General features: G+C 49.1%; 1 protein-coding gene across 1 annotated transcript; it reads right to left on the reverse strand.

The window, feature by feature from the left end:
• Positions 1-854: 854 nt before the first annotated feature.
• LOC114848798 (papilin-like) lies at positions 855-12742 on the reverse strand. Its single transcript, XM_029139546.3, has 27 exons — positions 12260-12742; positions 11463-11525; positions 11144-11247; positions 9519-9579; positions 9321-9423; positions 9115-9245; positions 8769-8892; positions 8606-8686; positions 8348-8520; positions 8130-8253; positions 7917-8043; positions 6775-6979; positions 6512-6688; positions 6254-6404; positions 6099-6179; positions 5517-5679; positions 5197-5281; positions 4971-5094; positions 4415-4883; positions 3164-3322; positions 2953-3080; positions 2749-2803; positions 2523-2669; positions 2326-2453; positions 2085-2193; positions 1695-1870; positions 855-1494 (listed from the first exon to the last, which is right to left on the reverse strand). The coding sequence occupies exons 2-27, from the start codon at positions 11517-11519 to the stop codon at positions 1334-1336; spliced, it is 3603 nt and encodes a 1200-aa protein (XP_028995379.1). The 5' UTR covers positions 11520-11525; positions 12260-12742; the 3' UTR covers positions 855-1333.
• Positions 12743-15855: the final 3113 nt, after the last annotated feature.

Raw genomic sequence — 15855 nt, forward strand, 5'->3', positions numbered from 1 at the left:
ATTGAATAATTGTTGCCACTATAAATATTGTAAGTTAAATGTATTTGGTAATTAGTGCACTAAACTTAAAGTTGGTTTATCTGATAAATTCATACTATTAAATATTTTGAGTAAAATGAACATTGCATTTAGTATATTGAACTCAAAATTCCTATTTCATAGCAATCAAAAACAATAGCAATTTTGAGTTATTGTGAAATTTGACATTTGAGTTCAAAAACGTTAAGCGTGTACAATGCTCAAAGTGACTGTACTTACTGTTTACGTTACGAGACTGTTTAAGTTGCAGAGTTTATAGCACCAATGCCAGCCTTTAACAAGATCACAAACATTTAGTTCAATTAATCATTGCTTCCATCAGGGAGGTGGTTTTTGTATTTGTTTTTTTGTTTTACTGACTGCTTCTTTTGCAGGTGTGTTACTCTATGTCTATTTATGTACTAACAGAAGGAATAGCTCAAATCTTTAAATCAAAGAGTCATTTGCTCACTACATGTTGTATTTTTTATAAATCATTAAATTCAGACTAATATCTGAATAGTTTCTGATGTCTGAAGTTGTATCTCTAGATTCCAATTAACAGATAAGATAAAATACAAAACTCCTTTTAAAGCAGATAGAACTTCTGAAATGACTCACTTTGGCCAGATGTCATTTACCCTGAATTTAGACTTTGTTCATCATCAGTATAATTCATGCTACTGGGAAAACATTTGGTATAAACCCACACGCTCTCACTGTCTGTAACATGAGTTGAAGCCTTATGTTCTGCTGCAGGAACCTGAAGGAGACACCAAATCATCAGCTGAGTGCCCCCTTGTGGAGCAAAGTCAAGATATCTGCAAATGTTTAATGAAAATAATATTTTTATTATCAAATAATGATATAAAAAATAAACAGCTTCTGGTCAAAGATAAAATATACATTTAAAATGGTGTAGTGGTTAAAACTAGAGCAGATATGAAATATATGTGTAACATGCTTCATTTCGTTTAAATGACCTGAAATAGAAATTCATGATTCTCTTGAAAACATATATAAAACGGTCCAGTGATTAATAACTTACTGTTAGGATGATAAAAAGCAAACAATGTTTTTCTCATCACATTCAACAGGTTTTAAATGTTCACCAACGGTACTTTAGTAGTAGCATGTAAATAGTCCTTTAACGTTTCAAACATAGTTCAACTTGTACTTTTAGCTGAGGTTCGATTTAAGCGAGTGTTTTCAGTTTTACTGACGTTGTGTACTTCTGCCACCTCTGGTTGCATCTTCAGTGTTTAATGCCCCCCCCCCAGTCCTCCATGCGCCCCGCCATCCCATAGTTTTGGCCTTAGCCGAGCTGCGCCGACCTGTGGCTCCGCTGTGAGTGCCTGGTGCAGCTGGCGCAGCAGAAGCTGGAGTAGTAGGAGTTGGAGCAGAGCCGGGCGTAAACGATCAGCTCGCAGTTGGCCAGATCCGGCTGGTCCACGCACTCAGGGGGCACGTCCGAGCCTGCGGGCCCAAGGGCAAAGAGCCTCCATCAGTTTGCTTCCTGTGCGTCCAGCAGTCAGATGGAGGCATGAAATGCTCCTTTTTATTGGCTGCTTGAAGTTTTAACTTTTAGAATATGAGTAGAACGAAAGATTTTAAGTCTGACGGTGAAACAGGTACCCAGAGATGCCACAGCAGCTCCAGAGCATCACTGGTGTTACCTTGCTGTGAGTCTCTGATGACCTTCACTTCAGCCGTGGCGCTCACAGAGTAGATGCCAGTGTAGGCGTTGCAGGTGTAGGTGCCCTCGTCCGACGGCTTCGCGTTATTCAGGATCAGGCTGCCGTCAGAGGACTGAAGGACGTCACGGCCGTCCGGGCGGATCGGTACACCGTTCCTGTAGCAGGTCAGAACCAGAACCAGAACCGGAACCGTCAGTGAGACTGTTGATTGATTTTACTACAATAAAATGCCATCAGGTCACATCATCCACAGCTGTACACTTCACTTCACAAGACACTTCACTCCTAAAAAATGTATTTCATACATTTAGTGTTAAATGCTCAACAATTAAACGTGTTTCAGAACCAGTCTTTAGTGTTTGTTACTACCTGGACCAGCCAATATTAACATTGTCTCCTGAGACCACACAGGGCAGCAGGGCTGTGCTGCCTTCAGACACCTGGACGTTATTTGGAGCAGTTGTTATCTTCAGATCCGCTGAAAGACACAAAAAAACAAAATAACAAAAACTTTCTTTTCTCTCCTTTACAGCGCATGTGTTTTTCAGCTATACTGACCTCTAGTGGTGAATAAGTCAAAGTGAATGTGATCGATGGGACTCAGACTCACCCCGGACTCGGAGCTGCAGCTGCCGCTGCTCCAGCTGCTGCGGACCGGAGGCCGTACAGGTGTAAACGCCAGAGTCGTCGGACCTCAGCGGGACAATGATCAGGGTGCCGTCTGAAGCCTGAGTGAACCTACAGCCCACAGCCTCAAGTTAAATCCAACATCTGTAATAGACAACATCAGATTTGAATGAGTTCTACCTGGAATCAGTGAGGGGTCGTCCGTCCTTGGTCCACTGGATCCTGACGGACTGGAGAGCCGAGGGCGGGACCACGGTGCAGGGCAGGGTCGCGCTTTGTCCCGCTCGCATGTGCAGCAGAGATGAGCTGGACCGATCGATACTGAACCTGAAAACAGAACGGAACACATCTGCCTCCTGAAAGGCAACGAGTGGGCGATTCACGAGGCGGTGGAGACGACTCTAACCTCGGGGACGGACCATCTTTGGGGAGCAATGGAGGAATCAGCTGTGAGGATCCTTCTGTGAGACACACAGGGCAAGCATCACATTGATGTTACATAGAGTCTGACATCATCAGTGAAGGCTTCAATCTCAGGGTTATTGAGTCTGGGGCCAGTTAGTTACCACTACTACTACACATGTATGTGATAAGTAACGCATGACACCACCTGAGACAGACAGGTGAACGTAGCGGTGATCTCGCTCTCGCTCCTGAGTGGCGATGCATAAGAACCAGCCAGAGTCCGACTTGGAGACAGGACCAACCAGCAGGGAGCCGTTGGGCTGCTGGTGGTGCCTGGAGGTAACGTAAATAAAAGTAGAGGTCATTCCTACTCATCCCGACCTATGACGCCACTGCATGCGCGTGCTTCCACCCACCTCTGCGTGGACAGGGGGACCCCGTCCCTCCTCCACTCCACGAGGACCGTGGACGACGGCGGAGGGCTGACTCTGCACGGCAGCACCACCGTCTGGCCGACCAAGGCCTCCACGGTGGGAGGGTCGCTCTTATCGATTGTGACTCCTTTGAGGGTCAAACTGAGGAAACACGAGGGACACGAGCACAGGGGGAGGAAAAGAAGGAGGAGGAAGGACAGGAGGAGGGAAACAATGACAGGGGAAGAGTCACTTTATGCTCCGCTGTTGGCACCTGCGCTAGTAGTCACCAAAGCAAGCATAAAGATCGGCCACGACCTGGCAGCAGCAGACGAAGCCCAGAGAAGAGAAACCTTTGGCACATGCAACAAGAGACAGACAGATGCACCCACAGAACAGAATGTTCAACTGTGACGATGATGATGATGATGATGATGATGATGATGATGATGATGAGACACAAAACAGATGATTTTACCCAAACACCACAAACAAATCAAAGAATGTCACTGAAACACAAAGATGGACAAAGACAAGACACACCGACATGAAGCATCCCAGCAGAACCTTTATTAGTCTGGTGAACACACAAAACACAGGAACTGGTCAGAATGGGCCGCACACGCCAGCCGTGTGGAGCTGCTGGGAGGCTCCCAGCTTCCCCAGGGGCTGAAGCAAGAGATGAGGTGAGGCGACCGGATTTAAGAGTCTTTGAAAGCAGAACCAGAAGCAGCTGCGGCTGCGAGAGCACGGTGCACGGGCTAAAGCACAACAGGGGGCGCTGAGGTCAGTTGGCATTAGTCGCCCTCACATCTTTAGTCACATCCAGCTGTGACACTGCAGAAATACAGATGTTTGTACACTAGAGGTCACCAAAAGGTTAAAGGTTAAATAAACTTTACATTTATGTTTTCATTTGCTATTCTGCTGCTATTTATTCATCTGCTGCAAGTTTAATATTGACTCCCTGATCAGGTTTTGCTAAATTATTCTGAAGCTGGTGTTTGTTATGCAGACACACGATGAACGATGAAAAGCTTGGTGTGGATGTGAGTGAATGATGCCTGTTCTTTGTCTCTGGGGGGTTTGTTCTCTCCTCCTTTCTTTGGCCCTGCTCAGTCAGAGCAGGCCGGAGTGGACTGGGCTCCTTTCGCGAGGTGAGGAGCCCTTTGACAGCATAATGAGGCCAGTGGTGCTGGGGCTGGAGCCAGGCGCCAGCGTTCCGCCGTGCTCTCTGGGACGTCGAGGTCTTACCTTGCGGCCGGGCCGGAGTGCTGGGCGGCGGTGGCGGGCAGAGGCCGGCGGACCCGCAGGTACATTCTGCCTCTGTGGGCCTGCCTGGCAGCGCTGCTGGCCTGTCTGCTGGTGGAGGTGGAGCCGCCGGGGGCCGTGAAAACCCTCCCCATGTTGCGCGACTGTCCGGCCGTGGAGCCTCCCGCCCTGGAGCCCGCTTCGCTGTCCCGTCCAGGCGTGGTTTCTGTTCCAGAGCCTGGGCCGGGCTGGGGGCCGGGCTGGGGGCCGGGCTGGGGGCCGGGTTGGCTCTGTGCAGGTACCTGACATGCCCTCTGGCACTCCGCTTGGCTCATGAAGTTGTTGCTGTTGCCGTGGCAACCGCCGTACCAGAACTGGATGCATTTCGAGGCGACGACGTCGTAGTGGTAGCGCGACACCCAGCTGCTGCAGGAGCCGGCGGCGCGGGGGAGGGAGCAGATGGAGCGCTCAACTACAAGACAGACACAAGCGGTGACGCCACCGGCACCAAAGTGCTTTCTCTCATTCTCCCAGACGTTGTGTAGCTTGGGTTCCTTACTGTGGTTTGGCGGGTGGGGGCAGCCCTCCCCACTGGGTCCTCCTGCAGGAGTGCTGCGGTCGTAGCAGCAGCCGTAGGTGGTGGTTCGGCACTGCACGGCATTCTCAGCAGGAAGAGGAGCAACCTGCACCAATAATATTTAATTTCAAATAATATTCATCTTTTTTCTGAGCAGACAACACTTCAAACATCCTATCCAATAATAATGAGCATGCTGTTTGCTTACAGTAGGTTCAGGGGCCACGTACTCCACGCAGCCTTCCTTGTTGGGGCCCTGAGCAGCCGTCGTCCCATCTTGGCAGCAGCCATAACTGTACAAACAGAAGGGAGCAGGTTTAAACTATCAAACTGTTTATACTCCACGTTTGTGCCAGAAATAACAAAAACAAACTTCAGCATTTCTAAGAAAGCCTCGACCTCACCCTCGGTACTTAAAGGCTGTAATTACTGTGGTGAAACACAAAATGATATCTTGGTGGTTAACGCAGAGAGAGTGACACCCAGGCAGAGATGTCAAAACAGGCCTCCACCGCAGGGAGCAGATACCTGGTGTGGACGCAGGGCGGCTGGGCGGGGGTGGGAACCGGGGCCTGTGGACAGCCCAGGCCCTGGGGGCCCCGGGCCGAGGTGCCTCCGTCTGGGCAGCAGCCATAATAGGACTGGCTGCAGTGGGGGCCGGGGCCGGACGGATCGGCCTCTGGCCTGCGAGCTGCAGAGAAAGGGAGCAGTCTGAGCTATTGTACTCGAGGCCACGCAGAGAGAATGGAAAGAATATCAACCAAGGGAAAGGCTGAAACACACTGGGGTCCAGAATAAACAATTCCTGACCACTAAGACAGCGCAGGGTGGTAAAAAACGCAGGAACATGCCGCTAACGCCACCGCTAGCACACTCCAGTGCTCCAGAAATATTTTAATCAGGCCCACAATGCTCACAGGCGTCATTCAGGCCTGGATAATTAGTGTTGGGACCGTAGCTGGAGGGAGAGAGGAGCAGGAATCACAGGACATTTACAAACCTTCTGAGTTTCTCACTTTGATGATGCTAAAACTCCATGAAATATTTTTACTTTTATGGATTTTAAAAGTGACTGAACATTATTACGTTAGGCCCTCTGTCCGGTCCTACCTGTTGCGTGGTCAGGCACATAGGGCCGGAAGCCCGTCTGGGTGTGTTCGTGTCCTCGCGGGTCCTGGATGCTGGGAACCGCTGCACAAAGAGCACAGACAAACGTGAGTGTGTTTCAGTTCACGGTCTTGAGTCCAGAACCTCAGGACACGCACCCTGTGGCCTGTAGCAGGACTGGCTGTTGCAGCGCTCCACAGCGGGGGGTTTGGGGTGGGCGCCGCACTGGTCCACAGGGTACAGAACGCCCTCCTGGTCCGAGCAGGTCACCTGGCGCTCCCGAGAACCGGAACCGCAGCTCCTGGAGCACTGCGGGGGAACAGATCAACAGTCTTTGAACGGAAGCACAGGAACGACGCCGCATTCAGCGCCGCTGTCCATTGCCGTTTGTGCCCGTTGCTGCTGGTGCCGCTCACCAGGCCCCACGCGCCGACGCGCCAGCCGATCCGCTCGGAGCAGGCGGCCACCTGGCAGTGCTGGACGGAGGCCGGGCGGAGCGACCCGCCGCAGGACTGCTCGTCGAGCCTGGCACCGTTGGCGCCGACACACGTCACGTCTCTGGTCTGTTCACCTGAGCCGCAGGTCGCCGAGCACTGCGGACGCCAGCACACGACGCAGCGTGACGAACAGAGCGCATTCATTTGGGAGGCGTGAGCCTCGTGGCGTTGGCTTTACTCACCGCGCTCCATCGGCTCACGCGGTACTCCGCGCACTGCTGCATGTTGCAGGTCTGCAGCGCGGCGGGGGCCTCCGTGTAGGCGGCGCACACGGCGTCCTCCACCACCCGGGGCCCAGAGGCATCATGGGAGACGCACTGCACGCTGCGCACCTGGGAGCCGCCGCCACAGGTGACCGAGCAGGTGTTCCACTCGCCGGTTGTCCAGCTGGGAGACGGACCAGGAGCCAGAGGTCAGGGGGGAGAGGGTAACAGTAACACAACACAAAGACCGACTTGTCCAATAAATAGGCAGTTTCTATCTAGGAAAGGTAGACAATCTCACAACTAAAAACAAAGAGTGCAGGATTGGTGGAAATCCTGGTGATGTAGTTAGTTTGCTGCTAATTACTAGAAGCAGTAATTACTAGAAGACAACAAGGCTCCCCTCAAATTTAGCATCTACAGGTTTTTATGGCTTTGATTCGAAGACTGGCATCACGCGAGCAGAGCGTCTTAAACATCTGCTTTTAAGCAGCAGGAAAGAAAAAAAAAAGCAGGAAATACCACAGAGTCACTGAGCAAAGTCCTGGCATTTTACTGTCACGTCCCATTGAGACCCACACAAACCCCCCACGAGGCACGACCTTTCACCTACGAACACCTCACAGCCATTAAGGGACACAGGAGGGGAGGTTTACAGTTCACTACAGTAACCAGGCAGCAGTCCGGCTCATTGCTCAGGTACAAAGGAGGAAAACCCTGGAGGGAATGTGGCAGCAAATCATGAGCGGACAAATAGTGTCTAAGACAGATGGTTGACGCTGAGCTGGACCGTTGCCCCGAGCCAAGAGGAACAGGCTCGTACTAAACATACTGTAGAAGCTAGAGGAAAGGCTTCGTAAGGGACATTCGATCACCATCAAGACATTGATTATGAAGATTACTAAAAACTATTCTGCTCAGGAAATGACCAATCAGTGGATCCGATCTCCCCATGTTGGTCCAGCTAACTACGACCACAGAGCCCGAGTTACCTGAAGACACAGGCTTTGGGTCTTTGTGAGGATCTCCACAACAGTGGTGGATACAGGTACGCCATCCTTTCAGACAGTCACACCACGGCCTGGATCTTATCTACTTATCTACCTGAAGCTCTTATCTACCTGTGGGTCTGTGGGCATGGATGGGGGTTGCAGGTGCGGTTGGTTTGTGGCCTTGGCAAAGACGCGCAGAGGTAGTCGGGGTAGGCCTCGTTATCGATGGTGCAGAAGACCGAGCGAGACTGGTAACCTGGGGAAGGAGGACGGCTCATTTTACACAAGGCAGGGAGAGGTCAGAGGTCACGTTTCGATGGCGGCCTGCTTTAAGAGTCGCACCTGATCCACAGTCCTTGCTGCAGGCCGACCAGGAGCCGAAGCTCCAGTAGTAGCCCTGTCTGGAGCGGCCGTTGGGCAGGTAGAACTCGTACTCCACCCCCTGGTTGGGCTCCTGGCTGATCAGCTGCGAGGGTCGCACATAAACATCACATTCACGGAGCTCGTGCTCAGGGACTCTCAGCGAATGCAGCAATCGTCTCGTATCCGTGCGATCTCACCTCGACTACAAGCGGCTCGGTGGTGGGGCCCCGGCCGATGATGGTTTCAGGGACGCTGTCGCCCTCGGCGCCTCGCTGGTAATACAGCACGGTGCCGGCGACGGGCGTCGCCCTGGAGAACTCAATCACCCAGTGGCCATTCAGGTAGTACTCCCCACGCAGGTTCTTGATGGCTGCACAACAGATCCATGTTCGTTAGGCGCCGGACAGACTAGAGAATTATGGACCTGATTCATCGTCCACGTCAAACAAACCGACCAATATAGTTGCGTGTGGCCGCCGTCTCTCTGATGCTGATGGTGGTGGCGCCAACAGGGATGATGAACATCTGGTTGTAGCCTAGATGAAAGCAAGACTCCCTTCACTCACACGGTTCTGTTGATTAATGTTGTGTGATTATAGGTTGGAATATGCCCGGTACCTGTTTGCAGGTTGGGGACGGTGAAGCTGTTCTTGACCAGGTGGCAGGACTGACCGCTACCTCCACACTGCAGGCAGGGATCCTCCTGCTGAGAAGACTCCAACACGTTGTCGCAGCCCAGACGCTGGACGAGCATCAAAAATGCATACATTAATTTTGCATAGATGCAGAGTTTGCAACGTTTAAAATCAAAATTCAAGGCTGAACCAATACCAGGTTTGATTTAAGAAGGTGTGACGGAGGGAGGAGTAGCAGACAACAGCAATCTGGGGTCAAAGGTTAAATTCATCTGGAGCACAGACTGAGAGAGCAGAGCCTCTGGGTTCATCTCACTACTTATTACTACCTTGCACACTCCAGCCACGCACACGTCCCTCCGCCCCGGGTGGCAGGGCGTCCCGTCCACCACGGCGCTGCGGTGCCGGTAATAAAAGTTCTCCCCTCTTGGGATGCAGTTCAGCTCGCACGGGTTCTCGGCTGTCAGAGGAGGGAGATGATGTCACTGAGACCCTGATCAGAGCCCACGGGGCTTCACTTCTGCTGGGTTCTGACCTCCGTAATATGGGAGCCACTTGTAGCGCCTCCCCTGAAAGTCAGTCCCGTCGAACTGGGAGCACTGCTCCTCACGGAAGTCTCTGGATCCCTCTGGACAGTCCTGGGAGGAGGGGGAGGCAGAGGGTCAAAGGTCAGAAAGAAAAACGTCACACAAAGGAGGAAGCACACTAGTGAGACATCTTAGCGTGAGGTCACCTGGATGTTGCAAGAGCGATAAGACTTATCGGGTCCCACACAGTTGTGTCCTCCATCGCTCCTGTTTGTAGAAAAGTAATGAATGAATATGACAGATGATGTGATCTCACAAGCACAATGGAAGGAAGGAAGAGCATCTTCACTGGGGAGTTAACTTCTCATGACCAGTAAACAAAAAAAAGTAACGTGCACCTTTAACCCAAATCATTAAACAAGCTCCTCTTTAATCTGCATATGTGTAAAGCAAAACTGAGTTCTTCCAGTCGTGCCGGGAACCCGCGATTAGGTCACCTCCAAAAAGTACCTGCCCTGGAGCCTGGGAGCGGGACGTGCCCCTGCTGGCACCAAAACTGAAAGCAACGCACTTGGCAACGGCACCCGGGCCTCCGCTTCCCCCTGGGGGGAGACAGCTAACACCGGTGCCTTACAATAACATTTTTAAATCATCCGTCACTCAAAAGGTCAGGAGTGTTTACACTGAGTGAGTTCCTGTAAGGAGCATGATGACTCAACTTGGTAAATTACAGTGTTTGGGTGTGATTCGCGGAGGACAAGGCCCATCGTAGGCAGGTCTTCTTCTCTGGTATTAAGGATTCGGGTGCAGGGAGGAAACAGCCTGACTCACTGACTGGCTGCACGGACATGTTGGAAACCAGCAGCGAACGCAGCGGTGACGACTGGGTGGGAACATGGGGCTGGACTGACGGTTTCAACATTAAATGCTTGCTGTATGTGGGATTTGTTGGGTTTAGTTATGTGAGGTCTTAAACCTTACTTTGTAAAGTGCCTTGAGATAACTTTGTTGTGATTTGGTGCTATATAAATAGAATAGAATAGAATAGAATAGAATAGAATAGAATAGAATAGAATAGAATAGAATAGAATAGAATTGAGTTGAATTGAATTGAATTGAATTGAATTGAATTGAATTGAATTGAATTGAATTGAATTGAATTGAATTGAATTGAATTGAATTGAATTGAATTGAATTGAATTGAATTGAATTGAACCTCACGCTCCTCTACCAGCGTTTAATGTGACGCTCTGAGCTGGAGATTAATCATGAAACCGTTTCAACATGCTAAGAGGCCGGCGTTCTGCCTGGTGGCGTCTTTGCTCCCCATTACTGAGACGCACCGATACGCTGAGCAGCTGATGAGTGACAGATAACCTGCAGGTAGAAAACCATCAGCAGCAGCGACCTTCAATTGGAGGTAAATTCATAATAGAGACAGTGATGGATCGAACCAGCAGCATTCACTCGTATGCTGCTCTCAGACCCTGCTTACAGGACTCGCTCTTAGCTGCTTCGTGCTCCTCCAACAACCCAAACATATTGTGTAAACTCCATTTTGAGCCCTTCAATCAGATATTATGCTTATGCATTCATTGCAGCAGAGCCCAGCCCTTTTAATGTCGAAGGGCCCCTCCCTGCGTCTGCTGCAGACGTACGGTGAGACAAGCCCGCGTCTGTGTGACTTCAAGGCATTCCTCTACAATTAAAGATCCAGTCCACGCGCCTCCACCCCCTTGTACCTGTGTGTGCAGCGCCTCCCGGTGAACAACACCGGCTTTGATGTCGGCACGTTGACCCGCATGTAAATGTAATAAAAAATATATATTACCTGTGAGTGATGCAGCGTCTGGTTCTCGTAGTTACACCCCCGCCACAGCTGCGACTGCATTCCCCATATGGACCCCATGAGTCCCAGTGATCCACACTGGGCACCTGGAGCCAAAACAGAGATTTATAAGTGGCACTGTGACATAAATCAGCAAAATCCATATAATAACACTAACAGAGCGGAGAGTTTGAGCTGAGAGTTTTCCCAACTGAAATCTGACATTGTGCTGCCTCATCTGACGTGATTAAATTGGGAAATTTGCATGAAATGTAAAACATAATGATATTTTGCATGCAAATATGTTTCTCCAGAGTTTTACCATCAGCACTGGGGCCAGGAGCAGCTGGACGACTGCCAGACACAGGAGCATCTTCATTGTTGCCTGGTGACGAAAACCCTCAGTGTTAGTCACTGTGTCTAAGTCACAGAGGCAGGAGAACCATGCTGACGTGAACTTCCCAACACGGACAGAGGAAGAAAAGAGAGAGGAAGAAAGAAGAGAGTGAGAGAGAAATAGAGATGGGGGGTTGATGGGGGGCCGCCAAAGCACCTCTGACCTCCTAGCCATGGTCACCACGGCCCCCAGAGTGAGGAAAGCTACCGTGCAGCTGTGAACCCCCCACGGAGATGCTCATATCAGAGAGGAGAGAGGCTGCAGTCAGCAGGTCTGATGCCCCTGTAGTGAAGACGCTGACTTCAAACAAAGACCACCACCTCTGGAGACCACCACACTCAGTATTCAGCCATGTTTGCTCCATAGACGCTTAAATGATAACTGTACCACAACTATAGAACAGCTATAACTTTAAAGCCTTCAGCCTCGTGACCTGCTGTTATAAAACCAAAGAAGGCAGCTCCACAACCAGGAGGAAGGAGAAAAAAGCACCTGCTCAGAGTCCTCAATAACACGATAAATCAAATCTTTAGGGACTCAGTCATTTATCATCACTTCTCAGTGGCGCGCGTTGGTTTCTTGATCTGATTCCGCTTCTCCTAATAATAACTTTCCGCTGAGGCGTCATTCAAACAAACGTACTCAATTAAAAAAATATCCGCCACTTTAAGTCATATTGAACAACCGGAGTCGCAGTTCAGTGAGATACGCGGGCCACTCACCTGATCTGCGGCTCTGAATGCGGCGCCTCGGAGCCCGAACCGCCGCTGGATCCTCGCGCAGAGAGAACACGGGTTTCTATCGATCCGACTCTCGGACTTGAAGGCGCGTCTGAGCAGCGCTCGGGCGTCCGGGATATTTGAGGAGGCAGGTCGGGCTGCTCCCCTTTGTCTCACTGCCTCTCGCTGTCTCTGTCCCACAGGAAACCGACAATCGGCGGGGAAAGTCCTGCCGGTCGAACCTCCTCCGCGGCGTCATCGGCGGCGCCTTTTAAGCAGCGGCGCATCCAGCGCAATTACAGCCCGTCGTGACAGCGACGGGGACCTTTCGCGCGCGCTCTGTAATTTCACACTGTAAAAATAACAGTTAAACAGCGCGTTCGTGTCTCATAAGAGCGGCTATCAACGACGAGGCCTCTTAAAAGGTCTATTCCCTCTTTGCGTAAACCAAAGCGTCATTACCGCTTCCACTGTACATGTAATACCAGGGTTATCATCCAGGCTTATTATTTTTAGCTGAAAATTGACCCCATGTGTTCTCTCTTGACGAGCGTTATCGTGTGTACTCAATGCTAGCTTGTTTGACGTTAACATAACGTTAGTGTTTTGAGCAAATGTAGAGCTAAAAACTGCTAAAAGGGTGAACAGTTCATGGAGAAGCAGCAAGAAAATAATGGGGGAAACCCAATAATAAGATCGTGGCTTATGGATTTAATCAAGTCATCAGTTTTTGTTTTGGTTTTCATTTGAGAAAATATTAGCTTTCCAGGCAATACGTGCAGCATTACCGTAATACTTGCTAATACCGTAATCCCCCAAATTCTTGCTTAGAGCTTCGATTAGGTCATTTATTTCGAGAACTAAAACCACATATTTAAACATATACGAAGAGCAGCTGTCGACCTCCTTATGTTAGCAGTAGCAGTGATGAGCACAGGTGAGGCTGATTGGTGGTGTTAGTAAAGCTGAGGGAAGACGAAAGTAATAAACAGGAAGTGCGGTTATGGGACTACAAAATAAGAGCCAGGAGGAGGAAGTAAACGTGAGGACGATGCTAGAAATGATAGAACTGTTTGTATTCTAGGACACAGACTTCAGTGCCTTACATTCTATCACAGAAAGTTTTGAAACAGTTCTGCAACCATTGATTCCCTCTTTCCTTTCATCAATATAACTAAAGCTCTACACGGACAATGTACTAATTATATATCGTCTATATATCATCTTAACTGATTACTATTACATAGAAATACCACCAAAACGTGATTATTTTAGGATTTAAAGGGGAAACCACCAAGACCAAAGCTATGTTTAAACATCTGCCGACATGATTCCCAAAAAGATTTTCGTCCCCTCTCTCTCCTCTCGTTTGGGGGTGAGGTTTTAGAAAACGCCACCTAAAACTACTATAATTGTGCAGAGTTATGTAGTTGTGGGCTGGTGTAAAAATACATTCTGGGTGTAATGCATACTTTTCTTCAGCTAACTGTTCTACTGTTTAACGTGTGGCTGAGACTTATTCAGAACGTAGGCAAGTAAAAGTTTGAATTAGGCAAACGTAAAGTATAAATATAGTCACTTGACTTTCCAGGTAACGAGAACCTGTAATTAAATATAAAAAAACAACGTTTTACGTCCAGTATTTTAAAATGAAACACTCTTACCATTCACCTTTTAAACTTTTTCTTAATTAAATAATTTTTTTGTTGTAAATTTATTTTCTGCCAATCCACATAAAAGCACATGACAAAGGAAAATCCATAGTTTATCATTTTAGACAGACAAAATAACATTTAGGTGGAACAATTAATAAGCTGATTAGCTGATTTTATGATCAGGTTTAATAATTTCAATAAACTTTCACAAGGAAAATTGCTGAAGTTGATGCAAAAGCCTAAAACACATAGGAGATGTTTTGTCGAGCGTTTCTTTATTTTGGTGCACAAATATTCCACGTCCCGCCGTGTTTGGGAATCATCCGTCTTCTTGGATGTGTGGATGCAGGCCACACATCTCAGCACACAAAGGGGTAATCAGGTATTTTTAGCACGTAACCTCCAAAAAGAGCAAAAATAGGCGACCACCCACTTCTTGTGATCGCTGTGCAACTACAAATAGCATCGGCCGGCTGCTGGCAAATAAAACCTTTACGGGGCAATGCAGCGGAGCTTCAGGCCTTGTTTTAATAACAGAACCCTAATGAGTGATGGCTGATGCATAATCTTTAGCCACTTTTAAAAAGCTCCTTTTCCACAATGGAGAGATCTTCTATTGATCCTGGCCGTTAAGTCTAGACATGACTTTAACGGGAGACCTAAGCCACAGGATTTAAGTTAACATTGAAATTACTAAGCTCCACATCTGCCGTTTCCAAACCTAACATGCAACAGCCAGAAAGAAAACACTTGTCCTATAGGTTGATGCAAGCAGCTGGGCCCACTTAGCCTTCATGCCCACCCAGTCTGGTGGGCATCGAGCTGCTTTTCCAGCTGTCACGCCTACAGTTGGGCTTTCAGAGCTGCCTGCTGAGTTTCTGGGCCTGCCGCTCCTTTGCGTTGAAGGCATATTTCGTATCCTGTAGCTGTTCTATTATCTCCTTGGCCTCCTTCATCTCCACGGCGAGCTGGTTGTATTTCTCCACCAGCTCCTGGTTCTCTCTCCGCAGCTCCACCACCAGCTGGCTCAGCTCTTCGCTCTGCTTCCCACAGTGAAGCTTCAGCTGCTCCATCTCGGAGAGGGTATCCTCCATGCGCTTCACCAGGCTCTCCAGCTTGTCCTTGGACATCTTCTTCCAAAGCTGCTTCTGTTCTTTTTGTCCAAGCTTTAGTCAGTTTGTGCTGTTGTGCACAATTGTTACTTGAGTAGAATGATTAGTCTTAATCCTTAGTCACTTACTCATCCCTCCCTGCCCAGTAATCCCATTAGCAGAGCTATCCTGGGAATGCACATGAGCGAGACACTCAGCTACCGCATCTCCTGTACATCCTGCTCCAGGTCAAAAGGTTGACTCGTCTACAAATAAGCTTAGAGTAAAAGAAAAGTGAATTAGACAAGTGCATGAACAAGGCCCCCCGATGCTCGGGTCAGTCTCAGTACGAGGCTTAAACATTAAACCCAAATACTGGGCCACTCTCCGACCCAATGAGGCCAAACAGTCGCCATGGTGACAGCTAATGCGCCCAGAGGTCCAGGCGACGTGCCAGCGGTGCCCGTGGGCCAGTTGGTCTAGAACGGGATGCCAGCGCATCAGCAAGCTGAGGAATGTCCAGGGAAATGCTTTGTGTTAATTCCTGTGACGGTTTTCTCTCCGAAATTAGTGCTGATGAAGCATTTTCTGCTGCAGGTTTGTACTTGTACTACTTTTGAGGGGAGTATTATACTTTTTTATACTATGTTCATCTGACATCTACAACTTCCTTTTGGCGATTCATATTTTGAATACAAAGCAGGACAGGTTAAAAACTATTCTTCAGTCTTGGGGTGTGTTCAGGGACAGCAGTCAGTGTAGGTCATCTGCATTTTGTGATGTTTTGGCTTCTTTAGTAATTAACCTTTGACTAAATGTACAGAGTTGAGGCTGATGATTTCTCCTGCATATG

Source organism: Betta splendens, chromosome 22, assembly GCF_900634795.4.
Source record: "Betta splendens chromosome 22, fBetSpl5.4, whole genome shotgun sequence".
Taxonomy (NCBI): Eukaryota; Metazoa; Chordata; class Actinopteri; order Anabantiformes; family Osphronemidae; genus Betta; species Betta splendens.

Coding starts and splice junctions, on each gene's coding strand:
- LOC114848798 (XM_029139546.3), bottom strand. CDS start 11,519: ATGAAGATGCTCCTGTGTCTGGCAGTCGTCCAGCTGCTCCTGGCCCCA. Junction 3,323..4,414: donor CACTCCGGCCCGGCCGCAAG/GTAAGACCTCGA, acceptor GTGTTTCCTCAG/TTTGACCCTCAAAGGAGTCA. Junction 2,804..2,952: donor CGTTCACCTGTCTGTCTCAG/GTGGTGTCATGC, acceptor TGTGTCTCACAG/AAGGATCCTCACAGCTGATT.